Source organism: Micromys minutus (genome assembly GCF_963924665.1).
Source record: "Micromys minutus genome assembly, chromosome: 8".
NCBI lineage: Eukaryota > Metazoa > Chordata > Mammalia > Rodentia > Muridae > Micromys > Micromys minutus.
The window spans coordinates 9,012,439-9,039,729 of NC_137977.1; the positions used below are offsets into that span (position 1 = coordinate 9,012,439).

General features: G+C 37.8%; 3 protein-coding genes across 3 annotated transcripts; 2 read left to right on the forward strand and 1 right to left on the reverse strand.

The window, feature by feature from the left end:
• Positions 1 to 670: 670 nt before the first annotated feature.
• RNF138 (ring finger protein 138) lies at positions 671 to 25,504 on the forward strand. Its single transcript, XM_080920014.1, has 8 exons — positions 671 to 791; positions 1,204 to 1,425; positions 7,897 to 8,062; positions 9,677 to 9,792; positions 16,586 to 16,642; positions 18,951 to 19,062; positions 21,815 to 21,922; positions 23,495 to 25,504. The coding sequence occupies exons 2-8, from the start codon at positions 1,316 to 1,318 to the stop codon at positions 23,561 to 23,563; spliced, it is 738 nt and encodes a 245-aa protein (XP_080776140.1). The 5' UTR covers positions 671 to 791; positions 1,204 to 1,315; the 3' UTR covers positions 23,564 to 25,504.
• On the reverse strand, positions 10,246 to 10,765 carry LOC308423309 (thymosin beta-4-like). The gene has a single exon (XM_080920016.1). It carries the CDS (start codon positions 10,725 to 10,727, stop codon positions 10,593 to 10,595), a length of 135 nt encoding a protein of 44 aa, XP_080776142.1. The 5' UTR covers positions 10,728 to 10,765; the 3' UTR covers positions 10,246 to 10,592.
• LOC308423308 (alpha-ketoglutarate dehydrogenase component 4-like) lies at positions 14,620 to 15,112 on the forward strand. Its single transcript, XM_080920015.1, has one exon. It carries the CDS (start codon positions 14,656 to 14,658, stop codon positions 14,962 to 14,964), a length of 309 nt encoding a protein of 102 aa, XP_080776141.1. The 5' UTR covers positions 14,620 to 14,655; the 3' UTR covers positions 14,965 to 15,112.
• Positions 25,505 to 27,291: the final 1,787 nt, after the last annotated feature.

The window sequence follows — 27,291 nt, forward strand, 5'->3', positions numbered from 1 at the left end:
GTCCATTCAAGAACACACACTTATTGTTTCTTCAATGAGTGCAAAAATATCAAATTAATGGCTTAGATGGAAGTCACAGGCACATGCTTCTACCACATTTTTCTTCAAATCTAGCATTCTCGCCGTCTTTAAATAAAAACGTAAGAAGACTGCATCTGTCACTTTGTTTAAAATGAAAATTCAAATTCCATAGCAGCTCAGGATGACCACTGAACATGAGATCCTCCTGCCTCTGTACATAAATTGCAGAGTCTAATGAGATTGTGGGGTAGGCAAGCGGATCTCTCAGTTCGAGGCCAGCCTGGTCTAATTCCAGAGCTAGTTTCAGGACAGCCAAAGCTACAGAAAAACTGCCTCAAAATACCCAAAAACCAATCAACTAAAACCACTTCAAAACCAAACCAAACCAAAAAAACTGCACGGAAGAAAAATCTGCGAAAACAGGGACAAGACATGGAATCTATAAAGCGGGGCAGCTTTGGAGGCTACCGGAGACCACTGCCCATTGCTTTCGTCACAATCCGCCGTCCCGGGTTGCCATAGTGGCCAGAGCCGGCCACCACCGCCCCCGCCCTGCCGTGGGCGGTGACCCGCAGGCGGGCTGCGAGCCGCGCAATGCCGCGGGACTCCAGCTCCGGGGGTGGGGGCTTCACGGTGCTCCACGAGCCTCCCTGGGGCCTAGTCCCATGAGGCCTGCGTACCCCGGGACTGAAACCAGGAGACAGCGCAGGACCACCGCTCTGCGGGCCGGAGACGGAGCGTGAGGCCCGGCGGGGCCCAGGGCATCTGAGGTGAGGCCGGCGGGCTGAGGGAAGAGACAGAGGGGCGGGCCAGGGAAGGCGTGGGAAGGCCTGAGAGAGCCGCAGAGGACAGGCTCGCAGGCGACCGCTGGACCCGAAAGCGGTGGAGCCTGGCCACTGGGGGCGGGGCCACCGGCTCCATGGCGTCCGGGAGGGGAGGGGCTTCGGCGCGTGCCGTTGATAGAAGCTGCGGCGCAGCCAATGACTGCGTCTTCTAGCTCCCCTCCCGCTAAGCTCCGCCTTCAATTTGTGTCCTCCCCCCGCCCCCGCGGGGAATGGGCGGGACCCGCTCGTGCTGCTGCCTTGTCTCAGTGTTCCGCCCCGCCCCCGAGTCCCGCCCCCTTCCTGACGCAGACCGCTTCCTGAGCGAGCGGCTTCCTGACACGATTCCCTCCCCCCTCAGGGCTCTCTCCGGGCGTCGGGCTCTGGGCCGCCGCCGCCGCCACCACCATCACCACCACCAGCAGCACCTCGGCTCCTGCCGGCGCCGTCGCCTCTCCCGCCCACCCCTCGCCATGTCCGAGGAGCTCTCGGCGGCCACGTCCTACACGGAAGATGACTTCTACTGCCCTGTCTGTCAGGAGGTGCTCAAGACGCCGGTGCGGACCGCGGCCTGTCAGCACGTGTGAGTAGACGCCCCTTCCCTCGTGCGGCGCACCGGGCCGCGGCCCACCGGAGCCCGAGCCCCTCACGGCACGGCCTCGTCCCGGTCGCCTGCTTTCTGCGCCCGGGGGCGGTGTTCGGGCCCTCCCGGTGGCGTCCCTTGTCCTCACCAGGCCCGAGAGGAACCACAGAGAACGTGGAGCCTTTTTTTGTTTCCTAGCAACCCTTGTGGAGGCCGGGGCGTTGAGTGCTCGGCCTGGGCCCCGCAGAGGTGTGTGGGCCCGCTTGGCTACCTGCCGCGTTTTCCCGGCCTTTCTTCGATTTTTAGACCCTAGCCTTGCCTATGCGAGAACCACCCTCCCCGCCCCCCATCTAGCCCTTGAACGCCCCCTCACACCATCCTTGAGCTTATTTAAAAATTCAGCGATAAAACGGTCTAAAATGAGGTGGCTTTCTTCTCCCACTCCGAACGGGCAGGATTTCCGGGGCTTGAGATAGCTTCCTTTGTGCTATCATGTTTATTAGTGCTGGGTTTTAACAAGGCCAGGTACCGTTCGGTCGGAGGAGGTGTTTACTCCAGGGATGAGGCAGAACACAAAGGCGCTGGGCCGGGCAAGGTGACTCGAGGTAGGTTTTATTTGGCATAGGAAGAATTTCAGTCATTTTCCAGACAACCAGTGTCGGTGGGAGTTGGAAACCTTGAGAATGTCCACTAAGCATCTGACAAACCTGGGTAATGATCAGCCCATGAGGAACAAGGACTCATATAGCTGACTGGTTTCAACTCACCTGCCTCTGGGATTGAAAGGCATGGGCCCTCAAGTTGGCTCCCCTGAGGGACTTTTTATAGTAAAGATGAAGTTTCTAGGCTCCATTCTAAACTTAGAAATGGATTTTTGGCAGGTGAGGCCTGAAAAAATTGTGTATTTTCAAGCAGCTGAAAATAATTCAAATTTCTAGATAAGATCCTCCATCCACATTTTTGTTGTTGTTTTTGTTTTTTCAAGGCAGTTTCTTTGTGTAGTTTTGGGTATCCTAGAACTAGCTCTGTGGACCAGGCTGGCCTGGGAGTAAAGGCATGCACTGCTGCCCCTCCCACCAGCCCCAGACACACATTTGTGTGATGGGGCTCTTAATTTTTCAAGGTATAGGTAGAAGCCAGGTGAGGTCGTGCTTGGGAGCCTCAGACAGAAGGATTTTGACTTTGAGTCTAGCCTGGGTATCTAGTGACTTCCAGTCTGTCTACTCTCGACCACACACCAAGCAACCAACAGGACCAATATTCTGACAATCTTCCTTCCAGAAGGGGGGGGGGGGAGTGGTGGATAGCATTTTGGTGTGTTAACCAAAAGTGTAATCTTTTTGACATTAATAATCTTAATTAGAAACTTGTTTAATATATTCTAATGATGGTTCCCCTCCCACCTGCCTTTTTTTTAAAATTTCATTGTTTCTCTGGAATTTCACATCATGCATCCCAAATCATACTTACCAGACCTTCCATGCCCACCCCCAATCCTTTTGATTTCCCCCCCTAGAAAAATTTGAAAGAAAAAACAAAAGATATACAAAAAAAAAATCAAGTCCAATTTGTTATTTATATACTCACTGGAGCATAGTTAAAACTCTTAAATGGCCTGCCTGCCTCTTACATAGAAACTGAGTCTTTCCTCTTTCACACTGCCACCAGATGTCTTCGGTTGTGGAGAGCTAGTTTTCAGTGTCTGTATCACACTTTTTAACAGTTTTCTTTGCCTAGCTTTCTGTCTAGACTGCCGCCTGCCACTTTATCTCGGTATTTAGCAAACAAACAAATTCCAAGAAAACCAGAATAAAAAATAAACACAAGAAACAAAACCATGAAAATCAGAAAATATGTGAGGAAATGGATAAAAAAGTGCCCAAAGCAATATCATTCAAAAAAATATGTAGATGTACCATTGAACTCTTGTGATGGCCATCTACTTCTGGGTTTGGGTTAATTCTTTACTGTTCTTCAATCTTCACTAATTCTGTTTTGTGGTTCTCATGTGAGTTAGCTTTTACTGATGAAATAGGTAAATTGTTTTTGCTCATCAAGAAAGATTAAAGAAGACTGAAGAAATGGCTCTGTGGTTTGGAACAATTACTGTTCTTCCCTAGGACCTGAGTTCAGTTTTTACCACCCTTATAAGGCAGACAACTATTAACTATTTTCAAGGCTTCCAACGTCTTTGCCCTCTGCAGGTACTTGGATTCACATTCACATCCATACACAAACACATTTAAAATTGTAAAAAAAATTCTTTACAAAAAAGAATAACGACAACTTGGCATTCCTTTATTTGATGCTGATGAGGTGAGCAGAAGCTACAGAAGCTGTTATTTGTGTACTTGGTTAATCTTTTATGTACAGACTCAGTTCAGATACTCTGAGGTCACTGATCTCATAAACCCCATTGTCATTTTGAACCCCCTCAAAATTCTATGCACGAAATTGCATTATTTTAAATGTAATTTAAAAATACGTTATTAAAATTTTTTTTAAATGAGGACTATAATTTGGCTCGACTTCAAGGGATGATTTTTTTAACTTAGTGTGGACTTTCTTCAGATTAACTTAATGGACTTGACATGAGCAGAATAGTTTTCCACCTTCACTTTTCCTACAGATGCTTTGCAGTTCTTGCTGAACAGTAAATTTGAAAAAAAGTGAGGAAAAAAGTTTTATATAGATGGAAAGGTAGGTAATGTTGGAACAGGGTCTAGATTAAATGGGGTATAGAAATTGGTTTGTTTTTATATCTAGAATTTAAAGTGTACTTAGTTTGCTATATCTTTTTTTTTCTCTCAGAATTGTAAACAAGTTTATTTTTTCTGTAAAATCAGGTTGTGTGTTTGAGGTGAGGCTTACAATGGAGCTTAGTGCTTTAATGTATGGACATATTCCAGTCTACCAAATTCTCCCCCCCCATTATTAAAAACTGACCTCCCCTCAGGTAATATATCCTAATTACTGTTTTCTTTCTCTACTACTCAGTTCCTTCCACTTCCCAACCTATCTAGATCCATTTCCTTTCTTTCTCAAAAGAAAGCAAACAGGTGCTAGGCATGGTGGAACACTCAGGAATCAGAGGCAGGTGGATATCTGAGTTCAAGGGCAACCTGATCTACAGAGTGAGTTCCGAGGATAGCCAGGACTAAACAGGGAAACCCTGCCTTGAAAAACAAAACAAAGCAGACTTCTAAAGGATAATAATAAAGTAATATATAATAGAACAAAACTAACATCAGAATTGGACAAAGCAAACATACAGAAGGAAAAGAGTACCACTTTATGCTAGGGAGTGGTGGCCCATACCTCTAATCCCAGCACTTAGGAAGGAGGCAGAGGCAGGTGGATCACGGAGTCTGAGGCCAACCTGGTTTACAGTGTAAGTTCCAGAACAGCCAAGGCTACACAGAGAAACCCTGTCTTAAAAAACTAAAAAAGAAAAGAGTACCAAATTACTTTCTGATTCATAGAGAGGGATGAGGTTAAGGATTTGGGTCATTGGGGATCTTATAGACACTAAAAATAAGTTCTCATGGCCATTTCAATAATGGGAAGGAGCAAAATCATCATTATAATTACTTTACCAAAATATAAATGTCCCTCTAATTTCCATTTATTTCTTCAAATAGGAATTGTCTAAGACTTTCTATTTGGCACAAGGAGTACTCAGTGCACTTTCTTGGGTAACTGTTGATATCTAGTGGAGAAAACCTATAAATGAATGTTAACTGATATTTACAAGATTTTGGTTAGAAAGTTTTATGTTGGTGCTCACAAGCAAGTGTCTAAAATTAGTTGAGGAATATATAAACATAAAAGATGATTTCCTGATGAAGTTACTGGTCTGAATTTGTATTTTGGGTATGGTGATATATACCTTCATATACTATGGTAAGGAAGAAAATAGAAGCCAAAGTGGAACTAGAATTTACATATATTGGCAGGAATTCACTGGGCAAAACTATTGCATGTTTTCCTAGAAATTAGAGACCTGTTTATTTTGGCAGGGGAGCAGCATGGGGGGAGGTTTCTTTCACTTACAGAAAATTTATATTGGTGTCAAGTTTCAGGTTGTCAGTTGAGAATAGTGATGTTGACACGTCAGGGAAGAAATTGACTAAAACCTTAAATTGATAGAGATAATGCAGAGAAGATACCCCTGACATTTTAAGGATTTTGTATAAGATTTGATGACTGCATGTTCAGTAGTTACTTGTATATACTGCATAGAGATCTGGAATAAATGGAGGTCAGGTTGTTTTGTGTGTGTATTCATCAGGAAAGTATGTAACTGAGAGCAGGAAGAGGTCTTAGACCCAAGTGCTGGCAAATAAATACACAACTAGGAGTAGAGAGAGCTGTACCCTGAGGAGTAGTAGACAGGATAGGAAGAAAACCAGGCAAGACAAAAACAAGCAAAGCAGCAACAAAAAATTCAAACCACAGCAGTGTGTCCTTAGAGTAGCTAGATAAAAATGTCTAAAAATAAGTAAAGCAAAGTGAGGAGTTGAGGGTATTAGTGCTAATGTGCTTGCCTAATAAATGCTCAGGGGGCTGGGTTCAATCCCCAGCACTGAGAAACAAAGTAGGCCTTGGGTGTTTTGGGCCTATAACAGCATCTGGAAAGACAGAGAGGACAATTGGAATTTTATGGCTAGGCTATTGCAACTGAGATTCTGCCTCAAAACACCAAAAATGAACTGGGGGATATAACCCAGTATTAACATAGTTATCTAGCCTATATGAGTTCTGTTAACCAGTCTCCCCCAAGATTATTGCTGCTGAGCAAGGCATAGGGGCACATCTACAAAAACAGCACTTGGAAGGTTAGGTAGGAGGACTGCCATGAATTTGAAGCCAGCATGGGCTACAAAGCAATACTGTTTCTGAAAAGGTCATTAAGTGTGTGTGTGTGTGTGTGTGTGTGTGTGTGTGTGTGTGTGGTGTATGAAGCAAGTATCCAAAGGTTATTTCTCTTATTTTACTTTGTAATCTTCAAATCTTAGTTTCTTTTTTATCTTTGCTGTTTTGATAAAATTTTGACATAAAGCAACAGGTGAAAGAGGGGTTTATTTGATTTACAATCAAAGTCTTTTATTTTGGAAACATCAAGGCAGGAACTCAGTATTGTATCCACAGTCAAGAGCAGAGACTTAATAAATGCACAGAACTTTGCTTGCTCCTCAGCTAGCTGATTATATAAATTTGCTTGCCTGGTGTTTAGTTCAGGGTTGAAATTCTGGAAATGTTGCTTTCTGAAATGGTCTGGGTCTTCCTATATCAATAACTATCAAGACAGTCCTAAAATAATATCCACAGATCCAACCAACCTAAGCTAGACAATACCTCCATTGACTTTTTCTACCCAGGTGATTTTGTGTTGTTTCAGGTGATTTGTAAATTGCTAGAAGTAAGTTCTAATTCAAATGAAAATTTATGTTTAGTAACAATTCTGGGAAACATTAGTTTCCTTCTTGTGAGACCCAGCTTTATATAGCTAAGGCTGGTCTTGAACTCCTTATATAATTAAGGCTGACTGAATTTCAAGTTCTGAAATGATAAGTATATGTACCAAATACCATTTCTGTCTTTGAGATGAAGTTTGAACAATGTATAGCTTATTGGGAACACATTATTTAAATTTTTTAAAAGATTATTTGTTGACAGTCCAGTACATACAATATTTTTGTTCATTTTCAATTACCCCCTCTCATTTCCCTCTCAGTCCCTCCAAATCTCTTGCCAACAAATTCTCCTATATGTACTGTTCTGAAGTTATGGGTTCTTTTGATATGTAGAAATAGTAATTTTTTAATGTGCACCTTTTCCTTTTCTTCCTATTAGGATTTCTTTTGAAATAGGTTCTGCTTAGCAGATTTATCTTGTCTAGTACCAAGGTAGATAATAAGTATATCTGAAGAGGCATGCTTGTGGTTTAGAAGGATCAGTAAGATTGGAAATAAAATATTTTTTTTTCTTTTTATTGGATGTTTTTTTTTGTTTGAATCAGGGTCTTTTTTCTTTTTTATGTAGTCTGGCATCTTTGAGCTCACAGAGATCCTTCTGCTTCACCCTCCTGAATTCTGGGGATAAAGGCTTGTGTAACCACGCCCGTCTTTGTTTTATACTTTTCAAACACAAATGTTGCTCAGTGTGGTGACACATACCAGCACTCAGGAAGTTAAAGTAGTATTGCTATGTTTGAGTCTAAACTTGAACCTCAGAATGAGACCCTTTCTTTTTTTTTTTTTTAAAAAAAGGAATGATTGTAAAATGGACCTGTGTAGTTTCGTTTTGTTACTGTCTAATCCAGTTATTAGTCTTTATTGCCAGAGAAAACATACATAACTTTTAAAACTGAGCTGTACATTTTGAATAGCTTGCCTATGTATCCATAATTACTTGTTTGTTTCATGATTTTTTTGTCTATAATTAATGTATCACAAATGTTTGGCATAGTTTTTGTAGAAAATGTTTCCTGACTGCAATGAGAGAAAGTGGAATACATTGTCCCCTATGTCGAGGAAGTGTGACTAGAAGAGAAAGAGCATGTCCGGAACGGGCCGTAGATCTTGAAGAAATTATGAGGAAGGTTTCTGGTAGCTGCAGATGCTGTTCAAAAAAGGTAGGGTTATATTATGTAATTGTTTTAATTTTCCTGGTGAACATGACTTGGAAAAGAAAGACATTTTCAGAGCATTGTGTTATACACCTATAATCTTAGCTCAGGAGAGTTGCAAGTTCATAGCTAGTTAGAGCTACAAATTGAGATAGTCTCAAAAACAAAATAAACAAGATGTTATTTCAGTTGAAAATTATGTAGAAAAGACCAGAAGAATTAAAAGACCAGTTTAATATATCAAGTCTTGTTGAATTTAAAGTTGTTTTATGTTTGTGATTAGATTTATTTATTTTATTTATATGAGTATACCATTGCTGTTCAGACTGGCTGTGAGTCGACATGGTTTCTGGGAATTGAACTCAGGACCTCTGGAAGAGCAGTCAGTGCTCTTAACTGTTGAGCCATCTCTCCAGTCCCAAATTTTATTTTTTCAATAAGCTCAGTTTTTTTTGTTTGTTTTTTAAAAATTTATATATTATATATATAGCAGTCTGCCTGAAGATATGTCTGCAGATCAAAAGAGGGCACCAGATTTCATTATAGATGGTTGCTGGGAATTGAACTCAGGACCTCTGGAGGAGCAGTCAGTGCTTTTATCCTCTAAGCCATCTCTCCAGCCCAAGTCCACAGTCTTTTAAGATCTATATACAAAGCTTTTAAAAAAGTTTTTTTAGTCAAATAGATTTATGTACTCAAAGAAGTCTCTAGCTGTCCACTTAATTTATTTAAGAAATAATGAATTGCTTCACAGAAGAGTGGTTTAAGTTTTAAGCACATGGGATAATCAGGTGTTGATAAACATTTATAACATTGTTTAATTTGGATTTTATTCTACTTGAAGAAGGCTAAATGCACTGGTGAGGAGTGGTTAAACCTTGAATATTTCTTTTTGTCTATAGAGCATTTACTGAGCATTTACCCAAGTCAGATCTTCTTTCCATCTCTTTGAAGAAGGTGCTGAACTGAAAAGGAAGTGAAATGAAGCTGAAAACACAGTGGGATTCCGGTTTCACAACTTAGAGAGAAACCAAAAAATGTTCCCAACATTAACATGGGAGCATCATTGTTTTTCTACTTGTAATAGTTAAAGACATACCCAGCACCATGAGGCAGCCTCTTAATACTCTCTTGCATTTAATTTTCTGAGATAGGGTGTCAGCTGAGGGTGACCTTGAACTTTTGTTGTTTTCACTTCCCAAATGCTGAGATGATAAACATGCACCAGTGCTGCCTGTCTTTTTCTGTTTAGTAATTTTTCAAAAGGAAAATTACTTGTTAGTCTCCTCCCCCTGCCCCAGTGTTAATTGGAGCTGTATTCTGTGGATATACTATATAATGAACAATAGTTCATTACTATAATTACTTTTTGTTTGTTTTTCTGGAGACAAGGTCTCCTTATGTAGCCCTGGCTGATCTGATGGTGTAGACCAGGTTGGTCTTGACCTCTCAGAGAACTGCTTTCCAAGTGTTGGGGTTAAAGATGTGTGCCACCCTGCCTAATACTCATTTTTGGACTTAAATATTTAGTTATCTAATTTTATATTTTTTTCTATTATTGACAGTATCTCACATTTTTTTGCTTTCTGTTTTAATTATATTTTAACCAATAATTTACAGATTAAATTCTATCGCATGAGACATCATTACAAATCTTGTAAGAAGTATCAGGATGAATATGGTGTTTCTTCTGTCATTCCAAACTTTAAGATTTCTCAAGATTCAGTAAGGAGCAGGTAAGCAGCATTTATTCTAAAAGCAAAATTTTAATAATTGAGATGGGGGATTATATAGTGTGTATATGTTTAACAAATTACACTTAGTATCTTAACTAGAATTTGTCTTCAAAATTTATTAGATACATATACTGTTGTATCTTGGAGACCAACTTCATGATATACCTAAGCTTATTTTCCTGAGAGTCTTTCTTGGAACAAAAATTATAACTGGGAGTTGAAGACTCAACTGATTTTTCTGATGAAATAATTTGGAAATTAGGCAAAAATCACTTTAAATAATGTATTTAAATATTGGAATTTTTTCATTGCTCTCTAAGGAATAGATTTAATATTTGAAGGTAATGCTTCTGATAACATTTCAGTTCTTTTTTACCTACAATTTTTGTTTTTTTTTCAGGTTTTAAAACTTTATTTGCATATTAAAAATTGTCCATTCCAATAATTAAAATTGTTTAAACAAAAAAAAATGGCACTCTGATTAAACTGCATTTTACATCCTGCAGGACATCTTGGGCCATCTTGAATTTTATTCTATTTCACCATCTCCCACCCAGCTGTTTCCCTTCACCAACATGCACGTTCTTTCCCTCTCTGCCAGCCAGACCAGCAGATGGGCGGGAGAGGCAGGGGAGGCCTTCCTGGTCAGTAGTTCTGATTCTCTGATGTGAAGGGGGCAGCACAGTCATTTAAACTTGATCCAACCTCTTTGCATCTTACAAAGTTAAACAGCTAAAAGAAGTAAAATAAGAAGGCAATGCTTGTGGAATGTACAGTGCATATCGTCGGTGCGTGCCTCATTACGACTTGCCAGCTTGCTTCTCTTGTTCAATCGTTTCTTTTGAAGGCAGAGGAGTTTTCTCTTGCGTTTCTGTCTTCTTCAATTTTGACTTATCGAATTTCTCGATCTCAGCCATATCGGGTTTGTCAGACATGGTTGCTGGAAGGAGCTGAGTGAGCTGCGCGATCAGGGAGAGAGTCCGATCTGCTCAGAGGCCGCTGCAGATTTACCTACAATTTTTTTCAAGCTTTTTGTATCTTTACTCAATATATTCTACTACTGCTGCTGCTACTTTTTCTTTTTACTATTATTTTTGAGACATGATGTAAGGTATCCAAAGGTAGTCTTGAACTTATTACATAGCCCATGATGGTTTTGAACTCCTGATTATCTTGGGCACTTATTTGGGTTACAAATGGGCAATCCCAAACCTGGTACCAGTATATGGCTTTTTAAAAGTGACTTCTTTTTAATTGTTACATCATTTAAAAATATTTATTGCATTTTTGTTTGTGCATATATGTGTGTGTGTGTGTGTGTGTGTGTGTGTGTGTGTGTGTTCACACGTGCTTGCGCATATGTACACACTGTTGCGTACATTTAAAGAACAGGATAGCTGGGAAGAATTAGTTTTCTTCTATATGGATCTTAGTGATTAAATTCAGGTAATCAGGCATTTGTTTTTGTTTTTGATTTTTTTTTTTGTACATGTTTTTGTTTTTGTACATGTGAATGCAGAGATCAGAAGGTGTCAGATCCCCCTGGAATTGGAGTTACAGGTAGTTAGTTATCTAATTGATGTGGTTGCTGCAGCCAAACTCTCGTCCTCTTTTCTTTTTTTTTTCTTGAATGATTAACTATTGCACATTCTTCCAATCTTGCCAGTATATTTTCTTTAGTGTTTAGGAAAAAGAATGTTATGTCTCCAAACTCTTAATAACTGGCTGATAGCACAAAGTACTATTCCAGTCTTCTTTGATCCTTTTGTATGTGTGTGTGTGAATGTGTTTTCCTGTGGTGGTAGTGGCAGTGGTAGTAGCAGTGGTGGCAGCAGTGGGGGTGACAGGAGCCAGTGTTGGATTTCATCTTCAGTATCTTTTTTACCTTAGTTTTTGAAATATAGTCATTCATTGAACCTGGAGGTTACTGATACCACAAGGGTCCAGGAATCTGTTTGTCCATGTCTCCCCTCAGCACTTTCACGAGTGCTTTACTCTACTTAAAAGTAAGTGAATGAATACAGTAAAATAAGAACTATAGAGATAGACCTGGTGGTACAGGGCTGTAATCCCAGCTACTCAGGAGGATGAAGGAGAATTGCAAATTCAAGACCTGCCTGGGCTTTCAAGGCCAGACAAATCAATTTTAGCAAGATGTTGACCCAAGTGGTGCATAGGGCTGGGCTATAGTGTGATGTCCTAGATTAGCTCTGCAGTACCTCAAAGATGAATGAATGAACAAATGAACATACACCGTGTGCAGATTGAAGCTGTTATTTCATAATTGTTTGACTTTGTTAAGAAACTGCCTTGTTTTTCTCACCTCTGTAAAGGTGGGGTTGAAGGGTGTTAGTGTACATAAGGTTAAGTTGAATAATGTCTTGCATGATGTTCACACCTTCACCTCCATCCTTTATAAGTGGTACTGTTTTTCCTTAGCACCCAAACCATACCTTGCCAGCTCAGCTTGTAGACTCCACCCCCCTCCCCCAGACAAGGTTTCTTTGTTTAGCTCTGGGTCTCCTGGAATTTGCTTTGTATACCAGGCTGGCTTTGAACTCAGAGATCTACTAGCCTCTGCCTCCCTCATGCTGGGAATAAAGGTGTACATCACCACCATCAGCAAAAAAGTTATTTTAAATAACTTTTATTTATTTATTTTTTTACAGTTCATTTGTTGCCCTCCTTCTGGTCCTCCGTCCCACAGTTCCTCATCCCATTTTTTCTTTCTTCCTGTCTTCAAGAGGATGTCCTCTCTTCCCCCAGGCCTCTCCATTCCCAACCAGCAAAATTTTGCTGTATATTTGTTTTATGTGAACTGGTGTTTGCCTGCATGGGTGTCAGATCCCCCAGCAACTAGAATTACAGGCAGATATGAGCTGCTGTGTGTGTGCTGGGAATTGGAAATTGGATCCTCTAGAAGAGCAGCCAGCATGCTTAATCACCTTGAGGGTAGACCCTTTATTTATCAGAGAATCAACTTGTGAGAGTTGTTCTCTATCCATTCTTTTCATCCATCCATCCATCCATCCATCCATCCATCCATCCATCCATCCATCCATCCAACCTCATGAAATCTGAGGGTCAAACTTAGGTTTCTGGCCTGTGTGGAAAGCTCCTAAGTTATTTTTCTGGCTTTTTCTTTTCTTTCTTTCTTTTCTTTTCTTTTTAGACTGTTAGCTACCCTGTGAAAGATTTCCTCCTATTGATAGAACTGTAGTTTATGTTCCAGTTAGATCTTTTAAACCTCTAATTTTATCTGGAGTCTAGGTGGTTTTTTTGTTTTGTTTGTAATATATTTCCTATGCAGTTTGGAATTACCAGAGGGCTTAATGAATTTTAAATATGAACATGGGCCAAGTTTTAAAAGGTGTTTTTGTTTGCTTGTTTTTTTTTGTTTTTTTTTTTTTTTGGTTTGTTTGTTTTGTTTTGTTTTGTTTTTTTGAGACAGGGTTTTTCTGTGTAATAGAGCCCTGGATTTGCTTTGTAGACCAGGTTAGGCTGGCCTTAAACTCAGAGAGCTCTCCCTACATCTGCCTCTGGGTGCCAGGATGAAAGGTGTGTGCCACCATTCCCATCAAAAAGTGGGGTTTTCACATATTCCCAGTGTAGGGAGGGGAATGCCAAGGCACTGAGGCAGAGTGGGTGATTGGGTGCTAGTGCACCTTTGTGAAGACAAGGGGAGGGGGAGGGGAGGGAGGTGGGATAACATTTCAAATGTAAATACAGAGAGTATCTAAAATAAAATAAAAAAAAATAATTTTTTTTGTTCTATTTGTTTTACTGTGTTTAGGGATCAGAAAGGGTCCCTTAGCTTTACCTAGAGCTACATCCTCAGAACTTAGGTTGTTTGTTTGTTTGAGGCAGGATTTTGCTGGATGTATGTTTTTTGTTTTTTGTTTTTTAAGGTAGTTTTGAGTAAGCTTCGAACTGGTAAGCTGGCTTCTGAATACTGGGATTATAGGAATCATGATGCTTGGAGAGAGAAATGTTTGTTGGTGTTGCTTCAGGGGTTGGGGAGGCACATTTTTGTTCTTCAGAGGACCTGTATTGGTTCTTAGCACCCACACTAGGTGGGGCTCACAACCATCCATAACTCTACCTAGAATGGATGGGGAGAGGGGAGGATGTCTCTGGCCTCTGAGATCACCTGCATTCTGACACACATCATATAATGGAATCTAAAGGGCTGGGGAGATGGCTGGGCTGGAAAGATGGATGGCTTAGTGGTTAAGAGCACTGACTGCTCTTCCAGAGGTCCTGAGTTCAATTCCCAGCAACCACATGGTTCACAGCCATCTGTAGTGGTGTCTGAAAACAGCTACAGTGAACTCATAAATAATAAATAAATAAATAAATAAAATTTTTAAGAAAAAAGAAATCTGAAAAAAAGAGGAAAAAAAGGTGTTATCCCATGGTAGAAGTAGGCTAGTAAACTGGAAAAGACATCCCAATGCCTGCAAGCACTTGTTTTTATAATATTGACAATATTTATCAATTTCTGTGGCATGTTAGTTACAGTTCTGTATGCAGTGCTCCTAATATTCTATATACCACTGACTTTCTGGCTAGGGTACAAGTAAATATGTCAGGATAGAGAAGTGTACCAATGAAGCTTAGTTTTTTTCTTTTTAAAGAATAAATAATTAGCATTTTAAAAGTCCATATGTTTTGTGAAACTTCCACTTTGGAAGCCACAGCCTTCTACTGTATCCTAGCTACATGGCAAAAGTTCACAAATATTTTACTTCAACCCCAGGGTTTAAGAATTTAACAGGGCCCCCACGCTGCCTACTCCCAATACTTCTGTAATACTTCTGCGCTCGCCTGCGCCCCGGAAGCTGCCCCTGCTCGGGGGTCACGATGGGCAGCAAGATGGCTTCCGCCACTAGGGTTGTGCAGATAGTGAAACCACATGCTCCACTAATAAAGTTCCCTAACAGAAGAGACAAACCTAAACTCAGTGCCTCAGAAGCTTTGGGATCTGCTGGACAAGGCCCTCACTCCTCTGTAATTTCACAGCATTCTGAAGGAAATATGTCCCCAGATTTACTGATGCATCAGGGGCCACCAGACACTGCAGAAATAATAAAATCATTACCTCAGAAGTACTGGAGAAAACCTATGTCTCAAGAGGAAATGGAATTTATCCAGCGTGGGGGTCCAGAGTGACAGCTGTGGCTGCTGCTTGTCACCAGACAGAAGGATTAGCTTTACAATAAAGGACTTCCACAATGTCAAATGAAAAGTCATATATTAAGCAACCTTAATAAATATTCTGTAAGCAGAATGAAGTATAGAAACTCCAGGTGGTCACATGTATCTCCTACACTGTGTATCTTGGTCAGCTTCCCCACAAGCTGGCCTGGACACTTATTAAAGTCTACATTTTTAAATGCTAAAAAAAAAAAAAAAAATTTAACAGAAGTTCAGTTGGAGTTGGAGATAGAGTAAAGCATTTTCTTGTAACGTGAATAATTGAGTTGTGTTTTTTTTTTTCAAACCTTCATTTAAAAAAAAAAGGAATTTAACAGCTGGAGTAAGAGTGCACTGGCTGTTAAGTAGTTAAGAGCACAGGATCTAGGTAGGGGGTTTGAAATTCAGTACTTACAAGAGGGATCTCAACCATTTGTAACTTCAGAAACAGTGGATGCCACATCCTTTCTTGGCCTCTGCACTACATGCATGCATTGAGTAGACTTAATATGCAGGCAAAACACCCACACACATTTTTTTTTTTAATTTAACAAGGGCCAAGTATGATAGCATATGCCTATAATGCTAGCACTTAGGAGATTAAAGCAGAATCAGGACACTGTATTTCTAGACCCTGTCCTAGCTCTTATTTCCCCTCATCATCCCCAAAAGAACATCATTGAGGAAAAAGATCTTATAATTTTGTTTTTTTATAGGATTTATTTATTTTATTTATATGAGTTCACTCTATCTGCATGTACACCTGCATGACAGAAGAAGGCATCAGATCATACTATAGGTAGTTATGAGCTACCATGTGGCATTGGGGATTGAACTCAGGACCTCTAGAACTATGCTCTTAACCACTAAACTATTTCTACAGCCCCACAAAATTATGTTTTCTGACTTACACTTTTGTACCTGAATATTGTAGAAATTTGTGTTTTTGTGGGGGTTTTGTTGTTTTTGAGTTAAGGTAGCAGTAGCTGCTGGCCTATAATTCTCTCTAGTCCAGGCTGGCCTCACACCTATAACATTCCTGCCTCAGCCATCTGAGTGGTGCCATGGCCCTGCTATAATCTATTTTAAAAAGTATGATTGAATAGGAATTCAAGCTGTCTTGATTTGGAAAGCAGTGCTAAGAATATTTAGTATTTTATGACTAGTTGAAGTTTTAGATTTTTTAATATGGAAAGCTTTTTTTTTTTAATATGGAAAACTCCACGAATTTGTGTGTCATTCTTGTACAGGCCATGCTCATCTCTGTATTGTTCCAATTTTTAGTATATGTGCTGCTAAATCGAGCACTAGACTTCTTTTTAAAATATGGATGCATTTTTTTTCTGCATGTGTACTCAGATGTATGCCTGATGTCTATAGAGACCAAAAGTGTCAGATCCTTCGAAATGGTAAATATGGTTGTATGCTGGTAACTGAACCTGGGTCTTTTGCAAGAGAAGCAAATGTTCTTAAGTGCTGAGCCATCTCCAGCCCTTGAAGTTCAGGCTGGTCATTTTCATTAAGCAGCACACATTAATGACCCTAATGTGTTTTATTATGTGGGATTTTAATTATTTTCCTCCCTGTGCTTTTTAAGTAATAGGAGTGACACATCTGCATCTGATAATACAGAAACTTATCAAGAGGATACAAGGTAAATTTTTTAAAATTCTACTTTAGTAAGTAATATTGAATAGTATAGAGGGAAGATGATTATTATTTTTGATAGTTAAGAATTTAACTCAGGATTGAGCATGCATTATAAATTGAGCATTCACTATGCAGTTGAGATATAACCCTGAATCCTCAATAATATCTCTCTCTCTCTCTCTCTCTCTCTCTCTCTCTCTCTCTATATATATATATATATATATATATATATATATATAATTTCCTGTGACAGGGTTTTGCTATAGTTCTTAGGCTGGCCTTTAAAGTGCTTGGAGTTTCAGGCCTGTAGGTTATAACAATAGATTAGTTACTAGATTTTTATTTAAACATTTAAAAAAGTTATTGTGTGTTTTTTGTTTGTGTGTGTAATAAACGCATATAGAGATCTAGAGGATAGTTTGCAGGAATTGGTTCTCTCTTCACCATGTTTGTCCTAGTAACTGAACTCAGGTGGCAAATGTCTTTAGCTACTTCTAGCCCAGGTACTGTATTTTTCAAACAAACATTTATTCAGTTAAATCACTAATTGTAGAGTTAGAAATGCTTCAGAAATAAACAGAGCTTAAATTGTTGCTTTCAAGAACATATAAGAACTTATCTATTTTCTTGATCAGATTGATCAGATTTCTTCCCATGCATGATTCAGGCAAAAAGGTGTCAATATTGAACTGTCCCTTGCTTGACATTTAGAGGTATTAAATCCAGTGACACTTGATTCTTAGGTTTTGAAGTACTCTTGTTTTAGGGTTTCTATTGTTATGATAAAACACCATGACAAATGCAACCTAAAGAAGATAGAGTTTATGTGGGGCTTACATTTCTAGAGGATTGGAGCCTGAGGTGAGGTGATGAAGCCTGGCTAATGGCTGCTGGAGCAGCTCTCATCTTGATACACAAGAAGGAAGCAGAAAGAAAGCACACTGTCAGTGTTTTGAAACGATACACTTTCAACAAGGCAACACTTGCTAATCTACTCCTAAGAGTACTAACAAATGGGGGCCAAGTATTCAAACCTGTGAGCCTTCAGGCAGTTGTTATTTAAAACACTACATTCTTGCCATCAGTGTCTTTGCTTTTTTTAAATTTTTTTGTGAATTTTGTTTTAGGCTCTTAATCTGGAGTAGATTAAAGTTAGGATTTCAAAATCCTTTTTTAAGAACTACATTATTTTGTGTGCTTTGGGGAAGGGAGTGAAACACATTTCACTATGCATTTGTTCAAGTCACTATGCATTTACTTTATTCAGTCTTCTCAGTGGTCCCTGGAGTCTAAAACTTTTTTTAAGTATATATATATTTTAAAGATCTGTTTGTCTAGATACCTATCTAGATGTCTATGTATGCAGTGTTAATGCCTGCATGGAGAGCATCAGATCTTACAGAGATGGTTGTGAGCCTCCATATGGGTGCTAGGAATTGAACTGAAGAATTCCTTAACCCACATGTGATCTCTCCAGTCCCTGAGTCTGTAAACTTTTAAGTTCCTACATAGGAACTTTCTAAAATGTTATAGGATAGCTAGAAACTTGAATGGACATCAGTGACTTGACATCACATTAATGATTACAATTAAATTTGGATTTAACTTCTTAAACATGGTCCTGTATTTTGTTTGTAATTGTCTCATTCGGTAGGTGAGCCTGATCTTGAACTCATGATCATGCTGTTTAATATTGCTGGGGCTTTGGGGGGACTTTAATAAAAGACATCTGAATAGTATAAGGCTGCCATGTAGCTTGCTTACTGTCTTTACCTTCATGCTCCAGGTCTGTCTCTGTATGGGTTATTTTCTTAGTCCTTCTGCCCCAGCACAAGCCACCAGTTCTTTATTATGCAAAAACCACACCTCTTGCTCTCCAGTTGGCTTTGGAGAGTGACCTTTCCTAGTGCAGCTTGCCTTTCTTTTTGGGCTGGTGAAGAAGCAACAAACATTTGCATTTCCTGGCCACCTGCCGAGCAATTAACAATTGAGAACACTGTCCTAGTCTGTTGATGGCCTTGTCTGGGTTATCCCAACAACTTCAGCTTCTGATACTGAGAATTATAGGCATGGACTATTGAATCTAGTTCGTTCCCTCCCTTGGTGCTATGACAAAAACTAGTACTGCATAAAATGAGACTTTAAGAAGAATTCTACTCTGAATCATTTGTTGAATAATTTTGTAACTATGACTGTTAAAACAACAGTGAGTTTACAACAGTGGGTCAAAAAACAGGAGCACCTTTTTTTTTTTTTTTTTTTTTAAAGTTGATGGTTTTGAATTTCAGTGTCTCATTTGAATTATTTTCTAGTTCTACTGTGCATCCCACCTTTAAGTGTCCCTTATGTCAAGAGTCAAATTTCACCAGACAACGTTTATTGGATCACTGTAATAGTAACCACCTATTTCAGATAGTTCCTGTGGTGAGTACATAAATTCCTAAGAATCTTTTGTTTAAAGCATGTGCTTCCATGTAGTTGTCATTATGTATACAGAGGGGGGATTGTTTATATAAATTTGTGTTTCAGTGACAAACACGGTAGATTTTTGCTAATAATCGACTGTAATGCAAAAATGAGATTTAAAATTTGATTACCTCATGTAAGCAAATACTTATTGTGAGGTAATGTAGACTAGTGTAGGAAAGAATGAAAAGTGAACTAGGTAATGATTACTGTGTGGTGGCAGAACCAATTCTGTTGGGCACTTTATTCTGCCGGATGCAGAGGGCTAGATCTGTTCATGCAAGTCATGTGTATAAGTACTGGGCACATGGTGACACATGCATTTAATTCCAGCACTGGGAAGACAGAGATAGTTGACACCAGCCTCATCTTCAGACAGTTCCAGGCCAGCTGAAGAGCTATGCAGTGAGACTTTGTCTCAAAGACCAAAGAATAATTTAAAACCAGTAGATAGTTTTAATTGTATCTTTGAAGAATCTTTTATATGAATGTATAAAGCAAAAAGTCAAAGAGTTTATATTTTGATGCTTACTTGTCTTTTTTATGTCATTTTTAGGGTATGTTATTTTAGGGTACATAAATATATAGATTACAGGGTTTGTACATTATGGTCCCTGAAGAACTCATATTGACTATATATTTTATAGATAAGCAATTTTTAACTATACAATGGAAGAAGAGATATTATTAAGCTGGGAAAATATTTCATTTATTTCCTTTCCTTTGCACTTGTCCAGAAGCATCCTATTACTAAAATACATCTCCAGACCTGCAATCCCCTTTAAAGATTTATTACAGTGTCTGTCTGCATAGATGCCTGCAGGCCAGAAGAGGGCACCAGAGACACATAGTTAGGAGCCATCATGTGGTTGCTGGGAATTGAACTCAGGGCTTCTGGAAGAGCAGCCAGCATTCTTTTTTATGGTTAATAATTTTATTATATTTTTTCACTTTACATCCCACTTGCTGCTACATCTCCCGCTCCGTCACCTTCCACAAGCCTTCCCCCATCCTCCTCTTCCCTTTTCCTCTGAGGGGATATCTCCCCACCTTGCAGTCAGTGCTCTCGACCTTGGGAGCAACTCTCCAGCCCTTTACATTTTTTTCTGATAAATATTTGTGATGAAGTCTCAGTTGTCCAAGCAGATCTTGTAGTTGTATTCTTCCTACCTCAGCCTCAGGAGGAAGTGGTTCTGTATAATTCTCTACATGTATACAGATAAGAGAAAGGTTGTTGATTAAAATTTGGACTTAAGTTATTAATACAATATATTTATATTTTTGCTAATGATCAATGACAGTGAGACATTAAATTTTTATTACCTCATATAAAAGAAAATATTGTGAGGTAAAGGTAATGTAGACCAGTCTACATTAGGGCTAGGGACTACAGGTTTGTGCAACAACAACCAGCTTCTTTAAAAATAAGGAGTAAAATGTATTAATATCATTACCAGCCACTTCTATTTTTAGGGAAAAATACATGGGAAAAAAAACCTGAATTTTTGGATTTTTTTTTCAATTACTGCAACCATTCATTAGAATGGAAGGAATTAAATAAACATAGTATCAAAAAGGTGTGTGAGAAGTCTTCATATTTAAGACATGCTTAGTTTTATATTGAATTATGTAATTTGCAGGTTTTTTTTTCTGAATAATATTCTGTGTATTGTCAGCTTTAGTTAGAAGCCAATTATTAAAGTTTCTTTTTATGTCATTTTAAGTTTGTCAGCTAGTCACTTTAAAAAATGTACTTTATTAAAACTTTGAGAACACAGTTTAAACTTTATAATTCACTCCATTTTTATTTTACATATAAATGAGATCAAGCTAGTAATAATTCTGTAATGGTTAATGATTAGATCAAATAATATATATTATACATATGGTAGGTAGTTAAGGCTCATTACGTTGATGTTAGCACAGGCTGTATATGGTGTTTGTTTAGTCGTATAACTAGAAATTTAAGGAATAAAATGTCCATGGTCTCTCTTATGATGTAGTCATGGGATTTGGCTTTTAGAAATGACTTTAAGAGGCACATGGTAGTATATGTCTGCACTTCCAGAACTTGGAGGCCAGCTTGAGCTATGTAGTGAGACCTGTTTCAATCTCTGTATACCATCCAGTGCTTTTTGATTTCAGTCATACCTTAGAGACATTGTAGGTTTGAGTACAGATCACAGTATTAATTATTGATACAGGTGTGGTGAATGCCTTTAATCTCAGCACGTGGCAGGCAGAGGCAGAAGGATCTCAGTGAATTTGAGCCAGCTTGGTCTACATAACAAGCTCCAGGATAGCTGGAACTACATGAGAGACCCTGTCTCAAAAAAAAAAAAAAAGTGTGATTTTAACTTTACCTTTTTTTTGAGTTTTTAGTGAATATAAATGTTACAATTAGACTGTGTCTGTTTAGTATGCAGTAGTATTATGTTTAAAGTTTATATAATTTGAGTCATACTTCATTGCTAAATAGTGTTAATGGTTATTTGAACTATTGGAACAATGATGTCAAATAGATACGGGGTAGAAACAAATTTTCAATATTTAAAGAAATGTAATATCTGCAAAATGCAGTAAACTGAAGCACAATAAAATATACCTGATGTTTTCAGTAACATGAGCTTGTATTTTAATGCTCTCAATAATTATATAATGTTTCATTATTTTTGTTATTTTTTTATTTAAAACAATCTGTTTCTCATAGACATGTCCTATTTGTGTGTCTCTTCCTTGGGGAGATCCTAGCCAGATTACTAGAAATTTCGTTAGTCATCTAAATCAAAGACATCAGTTTGATTATGGAGAATTTGTGGTAAGTGAGTTCTTCAAGATTAAGAAAGTTAATTTAACTCTTTCAATCTGGATTTGAGTTTTCGGGCAAGTTGTGGAATCAGACTACTTGGATAAAGAGCCAAGTTGCTGTATTTTTAGTAGTAACATTGTTAAGCTTTGTGTAAGTTCTGAGAATTGAATTTATTGTTTATACTAGAAAGATAATTATTAGAAAAATAAACCCCTTAAATGAAAAATGAAAGTTTAAATAAAAATTATCTAGAATTAAGAGAAATTATACCTCCTTGAAAAGTAAAATTGGTAAAACCCATGTGGGAAGATGTGTTTCAAATGTAAAATAGAGTAAGTTGTTAGTACATGAGGCACAATTACAAACCAAACCAAAGAAACTCATCAAAACCCAGGCTGTCCACTTAGGAAGGGCAACAGGGATGCTCAGACCAAAATGGACTGGTGTCTTTTTTCATACTCATAATAATCTTCATGTTACTAATTATAAAATTGTACTTTATTCAGCTTGTGTATAGTTAGTCTTATTGTATACATAATTAATTCCAATAGAGTAACTTATGCTCATTTTTGTGTTTAGGTAGACATAGGCACGCATAATTTTTATTTATATGGAATTTGTAGTTTCAGTCTACTCTTTTGGAATAATTAAAATGTTCATAAAATTTACATGTGCTGATTTAGTGATTTTTTTTAGGAAGTAATTGTATTTTACTGTTAAGTTTCCATTTTAAGAGTAGTTACTGTGTCTGGAGGGCTATATTTGGAAGAGCAAAATAGTTTTTTTTAAACCATATTTTAATCTAAATTTTTGTTTTACCTTGCCATAGAAAACTGTGTTTCATTTGTCAAGTCAAAGTCTTGATATCTTATAAAGGTAACCCATGTGATAAAAAATTAACAGCAAATAACATTTTTAAAGATAAGGGTTCTTTTTATTGTTTTGCCTGTTGCTTTTTGTTTTGGTGCTGAGGGATTCTCTACATTCTATATAGCCATACTACACTGAGGTACTAAGCCCCAAGTCCTAAAGAGTCACTTTATAATTTAAAGCTGTGTTTTATGCTGTGGTTAAGAAGCTGTTATTCAACTATTAATTCATTAAATGCTTATTTTTCTTAAAATTACTTTCTCTTCAAAATTTAGAAGTCTTTTGTAGAAGTGGTACATATTTACCATATTATTGGTTTTAATTAAGTATAATTTTGCTTAGTATAAAGTATCTTCCACTGAACAGAACAGTTATTAGTTATTATGAAATAGTCATAGCTAAACTTAATATTTTAAAGTTCTTTTATTGACACCTTATGTTTTGTTAAATTGATTTTTGAGATGGGGTCCTATTATGTCCCTGCTGATTTCAAATTACTTGGCTCAAGGTATCCTCCTGCCTCAGGTTCATGGCTGAGAATATGGCACATATCATGGTGTTCAGTCTTGCATTTTAAAGCATACTGTATATAGATTCCCTTGCATGTGAAAGTATATGAGGATATGTAATGAATTAGATAACATTGAATACTTGATGACTTTATTGTTGACATGTTGCCTTTTTTTTTTTTTTTTTTTTTTTTTTTTAAAGAATCTTCAGCTAGATGAGGAAACCCAGTATCAAACTGCTGTGGAAGAGTCTTTTCAAGTAAACATGTGATGTGTACAAACATCTCTGCCTCCTTGCTACCTACAAGTGCCATCTTTAAGGAGAAGACATGAAGTCACCGTTTTCAGTCATTTGCTGTGCTTATTAATAAAAATAATAATCAGTCTACTTACTGTATTAGGTTTTTAATTGAAAATAAAGGTGGGCCACCCTAATTCCATTTTCTAGACAAATACTTTAACAGCATGGAAAGGGTTGTATTTCACTTGTGTGGTGACAAGGGAATCTGTTTTTTAATTCCTTGTATTACATATTCTGAATGTTTCTTTAAGTTGTCTTTGATATTTGGTATAGTTCCTTCTATTTAGTACAGAGATAACAGCAAATTCTGAACGATGTGATTCCTATAAAACTAATAAACCTGAGCCATTTGTCAGAACTGCAGAATGGAAACTTGAAACGCTAAGTGGGATAATCCAAAGGGATTTTTTTAAAAGTAGAGATTCTAGCTGAGGAATACAATAAGAAAATTGTATTTATATAATGTTTAGTATTTTTGAAGACTGGTGAGATTTCTTTAATAATTTTGACTTTGAAAGCGAATTGTACAAATGTTTCTTTTTTTGCTATTAGAAGAACATATCAGTAAAAGAGGAAAAGTTTTCTTTGGTGGTTATTTCAATCTAGGTTGAGTAATTTGTAAACTAAATATGTTATAGGACAGTCCTTTGTAGTCAGTGTTTCTCACTAGCTGATGAAACTTTTAGTCAGTGAGTGATACATACACTTTGTTTTTTAAAAATCCAAAGTTGCAGATGTATGTGGATATGTACATAGACTTTTGCATGTATATATACACATATATATCTTTGCCTAGAGTTTGTCAGGTTATGTATAGAATTTCTATTAAAGAGTTTTAATAATGGACAAGCAATATAGGATTGAAGTATTTATCTCATTTGTTTAAAATTTTGTATGTTACCAAGTTTTTAAAACAGTAAGCCAAATATATGGTCCAGTTGGCTGTTATTACACCTGAAAAATGTGTTAAATGGTGCTCAGTTGTTATATTTGAAAATGATTCATAGCTGATGTGTGGTGAGAGATTTCACCAGCTACTGTTCACTACATTTTAGTCAAAACCAAGTTTGCTCTTAATCTTTGGTATAAAGCATTGTAGAGAAGGCCAGTTCACAGAGTAAAGGGTGAAGAGGGAATTCTGACATTCCACACTAACATAACACTGTTATGCTTTCTTTAAAATAACTAAACGCAAAAGAAGATCTCTGAAGTAGTTTGCTGCTAATATATACATATATTGTACAAAAGGTATATTTTGATTTTCTTAATACCCTTGTTGACTTTTCTACAATGAACATTTTTTAACTTGATTTAATAAAAATGTTAATTTTGGATGTGCAGTTTTGTAAAAACCTTTTTCAGTTAAACAGTAATGACTTTATTTATGTTCAGTAATATAGACTCACAAGAAGCCATACATTTTCTGTCGTTTTTTTGAGCGTGACGTTTACTGTGTTCTCTAGCACTTTGAGTTGATTGACATACAAGAGTGTAATTCCAGGACATCTAGATAATGAACTCTCTAAAAGGAGACTTCTATCCACAGAAGCAATAACTTGGATACTTTTAAAGTTAAATTTAGCTACTGTGTTGCTAAGTCATCCTGGGATGTACAAACTTAAAGGGAAACTTATACTGGAGGTCATTTTGGAATCCTGTTTTGAAGTCTTGTTGATGAGTTAAATATTAATATATTTATAGCTTTTTCATGAGAATTATATCCTTTTTTGCATTAGTAACTTATTTTGAATATGGAAAAATTTTTAATTCTTTTGTCAGATTAAGAATAAGGATTGACTTTACAATTTAATTCATGGGGGAAACCCTCAGTAGACTTGTTTAGTAGCTATCAGGATAAAGGAGAGAAGCTATAGCAATAAGCTGATGCATCTGTTCATGGTACCAGTTAGGAAAGACATTTCTCCCTCAACTTAGTTTAGTTATGTCCTTCAATACAGTGTTAATTGAGATGTATTGCTTTATTTTTCAATTAAAAATGGTTTTCTCCTACTTGTGTGTCTTAATTAAAATTTGTTCTTAGACAAACATTTTTAGGTCTCATAAGACCTTGCAAAACATGTAGGAGATTTTCCATTATTTTCACTTGAAAAAGTTGTCAGGCTGTTAAGTGCTGATATTACAACTGTACCACTGGGTTGAAATTTTATATACATGGGTATTTATATTTATATACATTGGATTTTGTTTTTATGTATTTCTAGTGTTAAACATCTGCATAGAGCCATTTCATAAAGTGTCCATTCAGCAAGATATTTCAAGTCCTGCTAGCATTCAAGCAAAAACTCAGTCATCTAGTTGATACCTTTAATATGGAGAAATCAGCTACAGTCAAGATAGGGCTCTAAGAATATTTTGCATACATAGCATCTCTGTTGGGTTGCGTTTGGAAGTATTGCTGTCTTCCATGAACCATTTCTTCTATAGGAATTGTAGATCTTTGGACTCCCATTAAAGGAATGCTATTGTGGCTTATGTAGAATAGATGTGTCCTAGAAAACCCAAGATCCATGTACAGTTTATGGTGGATATATTGCATGATTGTACCTGTTCTGTAGTTTCAGTTCTTACAGTACATGATTGGGGGAAGGAGAACAGAAACAAAGCATCATCGGTTGTGTGTTGAGAGCTGGAGAGATGGCTCAGTAGTTAGGAGCTCTTGCTCTGTTATAGGGGACCTGGGTTTGGTTCCCAGGGCTCAAGTTTATAACCAGCCAAACTCCAGTTCCAGGGTATCTGTAGATGTTACACATGCATGCAGGCAAAACATACATACAAATTATTTTAAAAGGTCATATATTAATAAAAGGGATAGAGGGTCAGAGACGTGGCTCAGTGGGTATTTAACAAAGTACTTGCTGACAAAGCTTCAGAACTAGAGTTTGATCCTGGAACTGTATGTATGTTAGAGGGAAAAATTGACTTCCACAATGTTCCTTGACCTCCATAGTAGTGTGGCAAGCAAACACCCTATTTTTTTAATGGCAGATACAAGGGCCTTGTGAAAAGGGAATCAACAACCCTCTACAGTCAACAGCATTTGCCTGCATGTGCGCTACAGCTAGGGTACACTTTCAGCTCCTGTATAAGGGAGCCTTAAAAGTGGTGATGAGTTCTGGGGAAGTTCAGGCAGGGGATTGCTGTAGTGTCAAGAAGAGCCTGAGCTCTACATCCTATCTTAACCTCTTCCACATTCTCTGAGCATAGTGGTGCATATCTAATTCCCATTGCTGGGGAGTTGGAGACCATCTTGTTCTTAAGATCCTGTCTTTGAAAAGGTGTCAGTACTTCGAAGGCAGAGGCAGGAGGGTTTGGAGTTTGAGGCCAGATTAGTTTTTAAAAACTGCATGCTTGTGTGTGGACAAAGGCTGCTTTTTCAGAGGGTCAGGGTTCAATTCCCAGCACCTACATGTCAGCTAACAGTCATCTGTAACTCTAGTTTCAGGACATCTGATGTTCCTGCTCACCCCAGCAGGTATCAGATATGAATATGGTGCATAGTCTCCATGTACATAAATTCTTAAAAAATAATGGTCATGGTAGCACTTGAGAGATGGAAACAGGAGAATTGAGGCCTTCCTTGTCTGTCTGTCTGTCTCTCTCTGTATATATAATATATATATACACACACATACACACATATATATATGAGGGAGAGAAAAGATAACTGTAGATGAGTA

What these genes read in the sequence shown, in the direction of transcription:
- RNF138 (XM_080920014.1), top strand. Translation starts at nt 1,316, where the DNA reads ATGTCCGAGGAGCTCTCGGCGGCCACGTCCTACACGGAAGATGACTTC. An exon ending in ACCGCGGCCTGTCAGCACGT is followed by an intron (nt 1,426 to 7,896) that starts GTGAGTAGACGC and finishes TGTTTGGCATAG; the next exon opens with TTTTTGTAGAAAATGTTTCC. An exon ending in CAAGATTCAGTAAGGAGCAG is followed by an intron (nt 9,793 to 16,585) that starts GTAAGCAGCATT and finishes GTGCTTTTTAAG; the next exon opens with TAATAGGAGTGACACATCTG.
- LOC308423309 (XM_080920016.1), bottom strand. Translation starts at nt 10,727, where the DNA reads ATGTCTGACAAACCCGATATGGCTGAGATCGAGAAATTCGATAAGTCA.
- LOC308423308 (XM_080920015.1), top strand. Translation starts at nt 14,656, where the DNA reads ATGGGCAGCAAGATGGCTTCCGCCACTAGGGTTGTGCAGATAGTGAAA.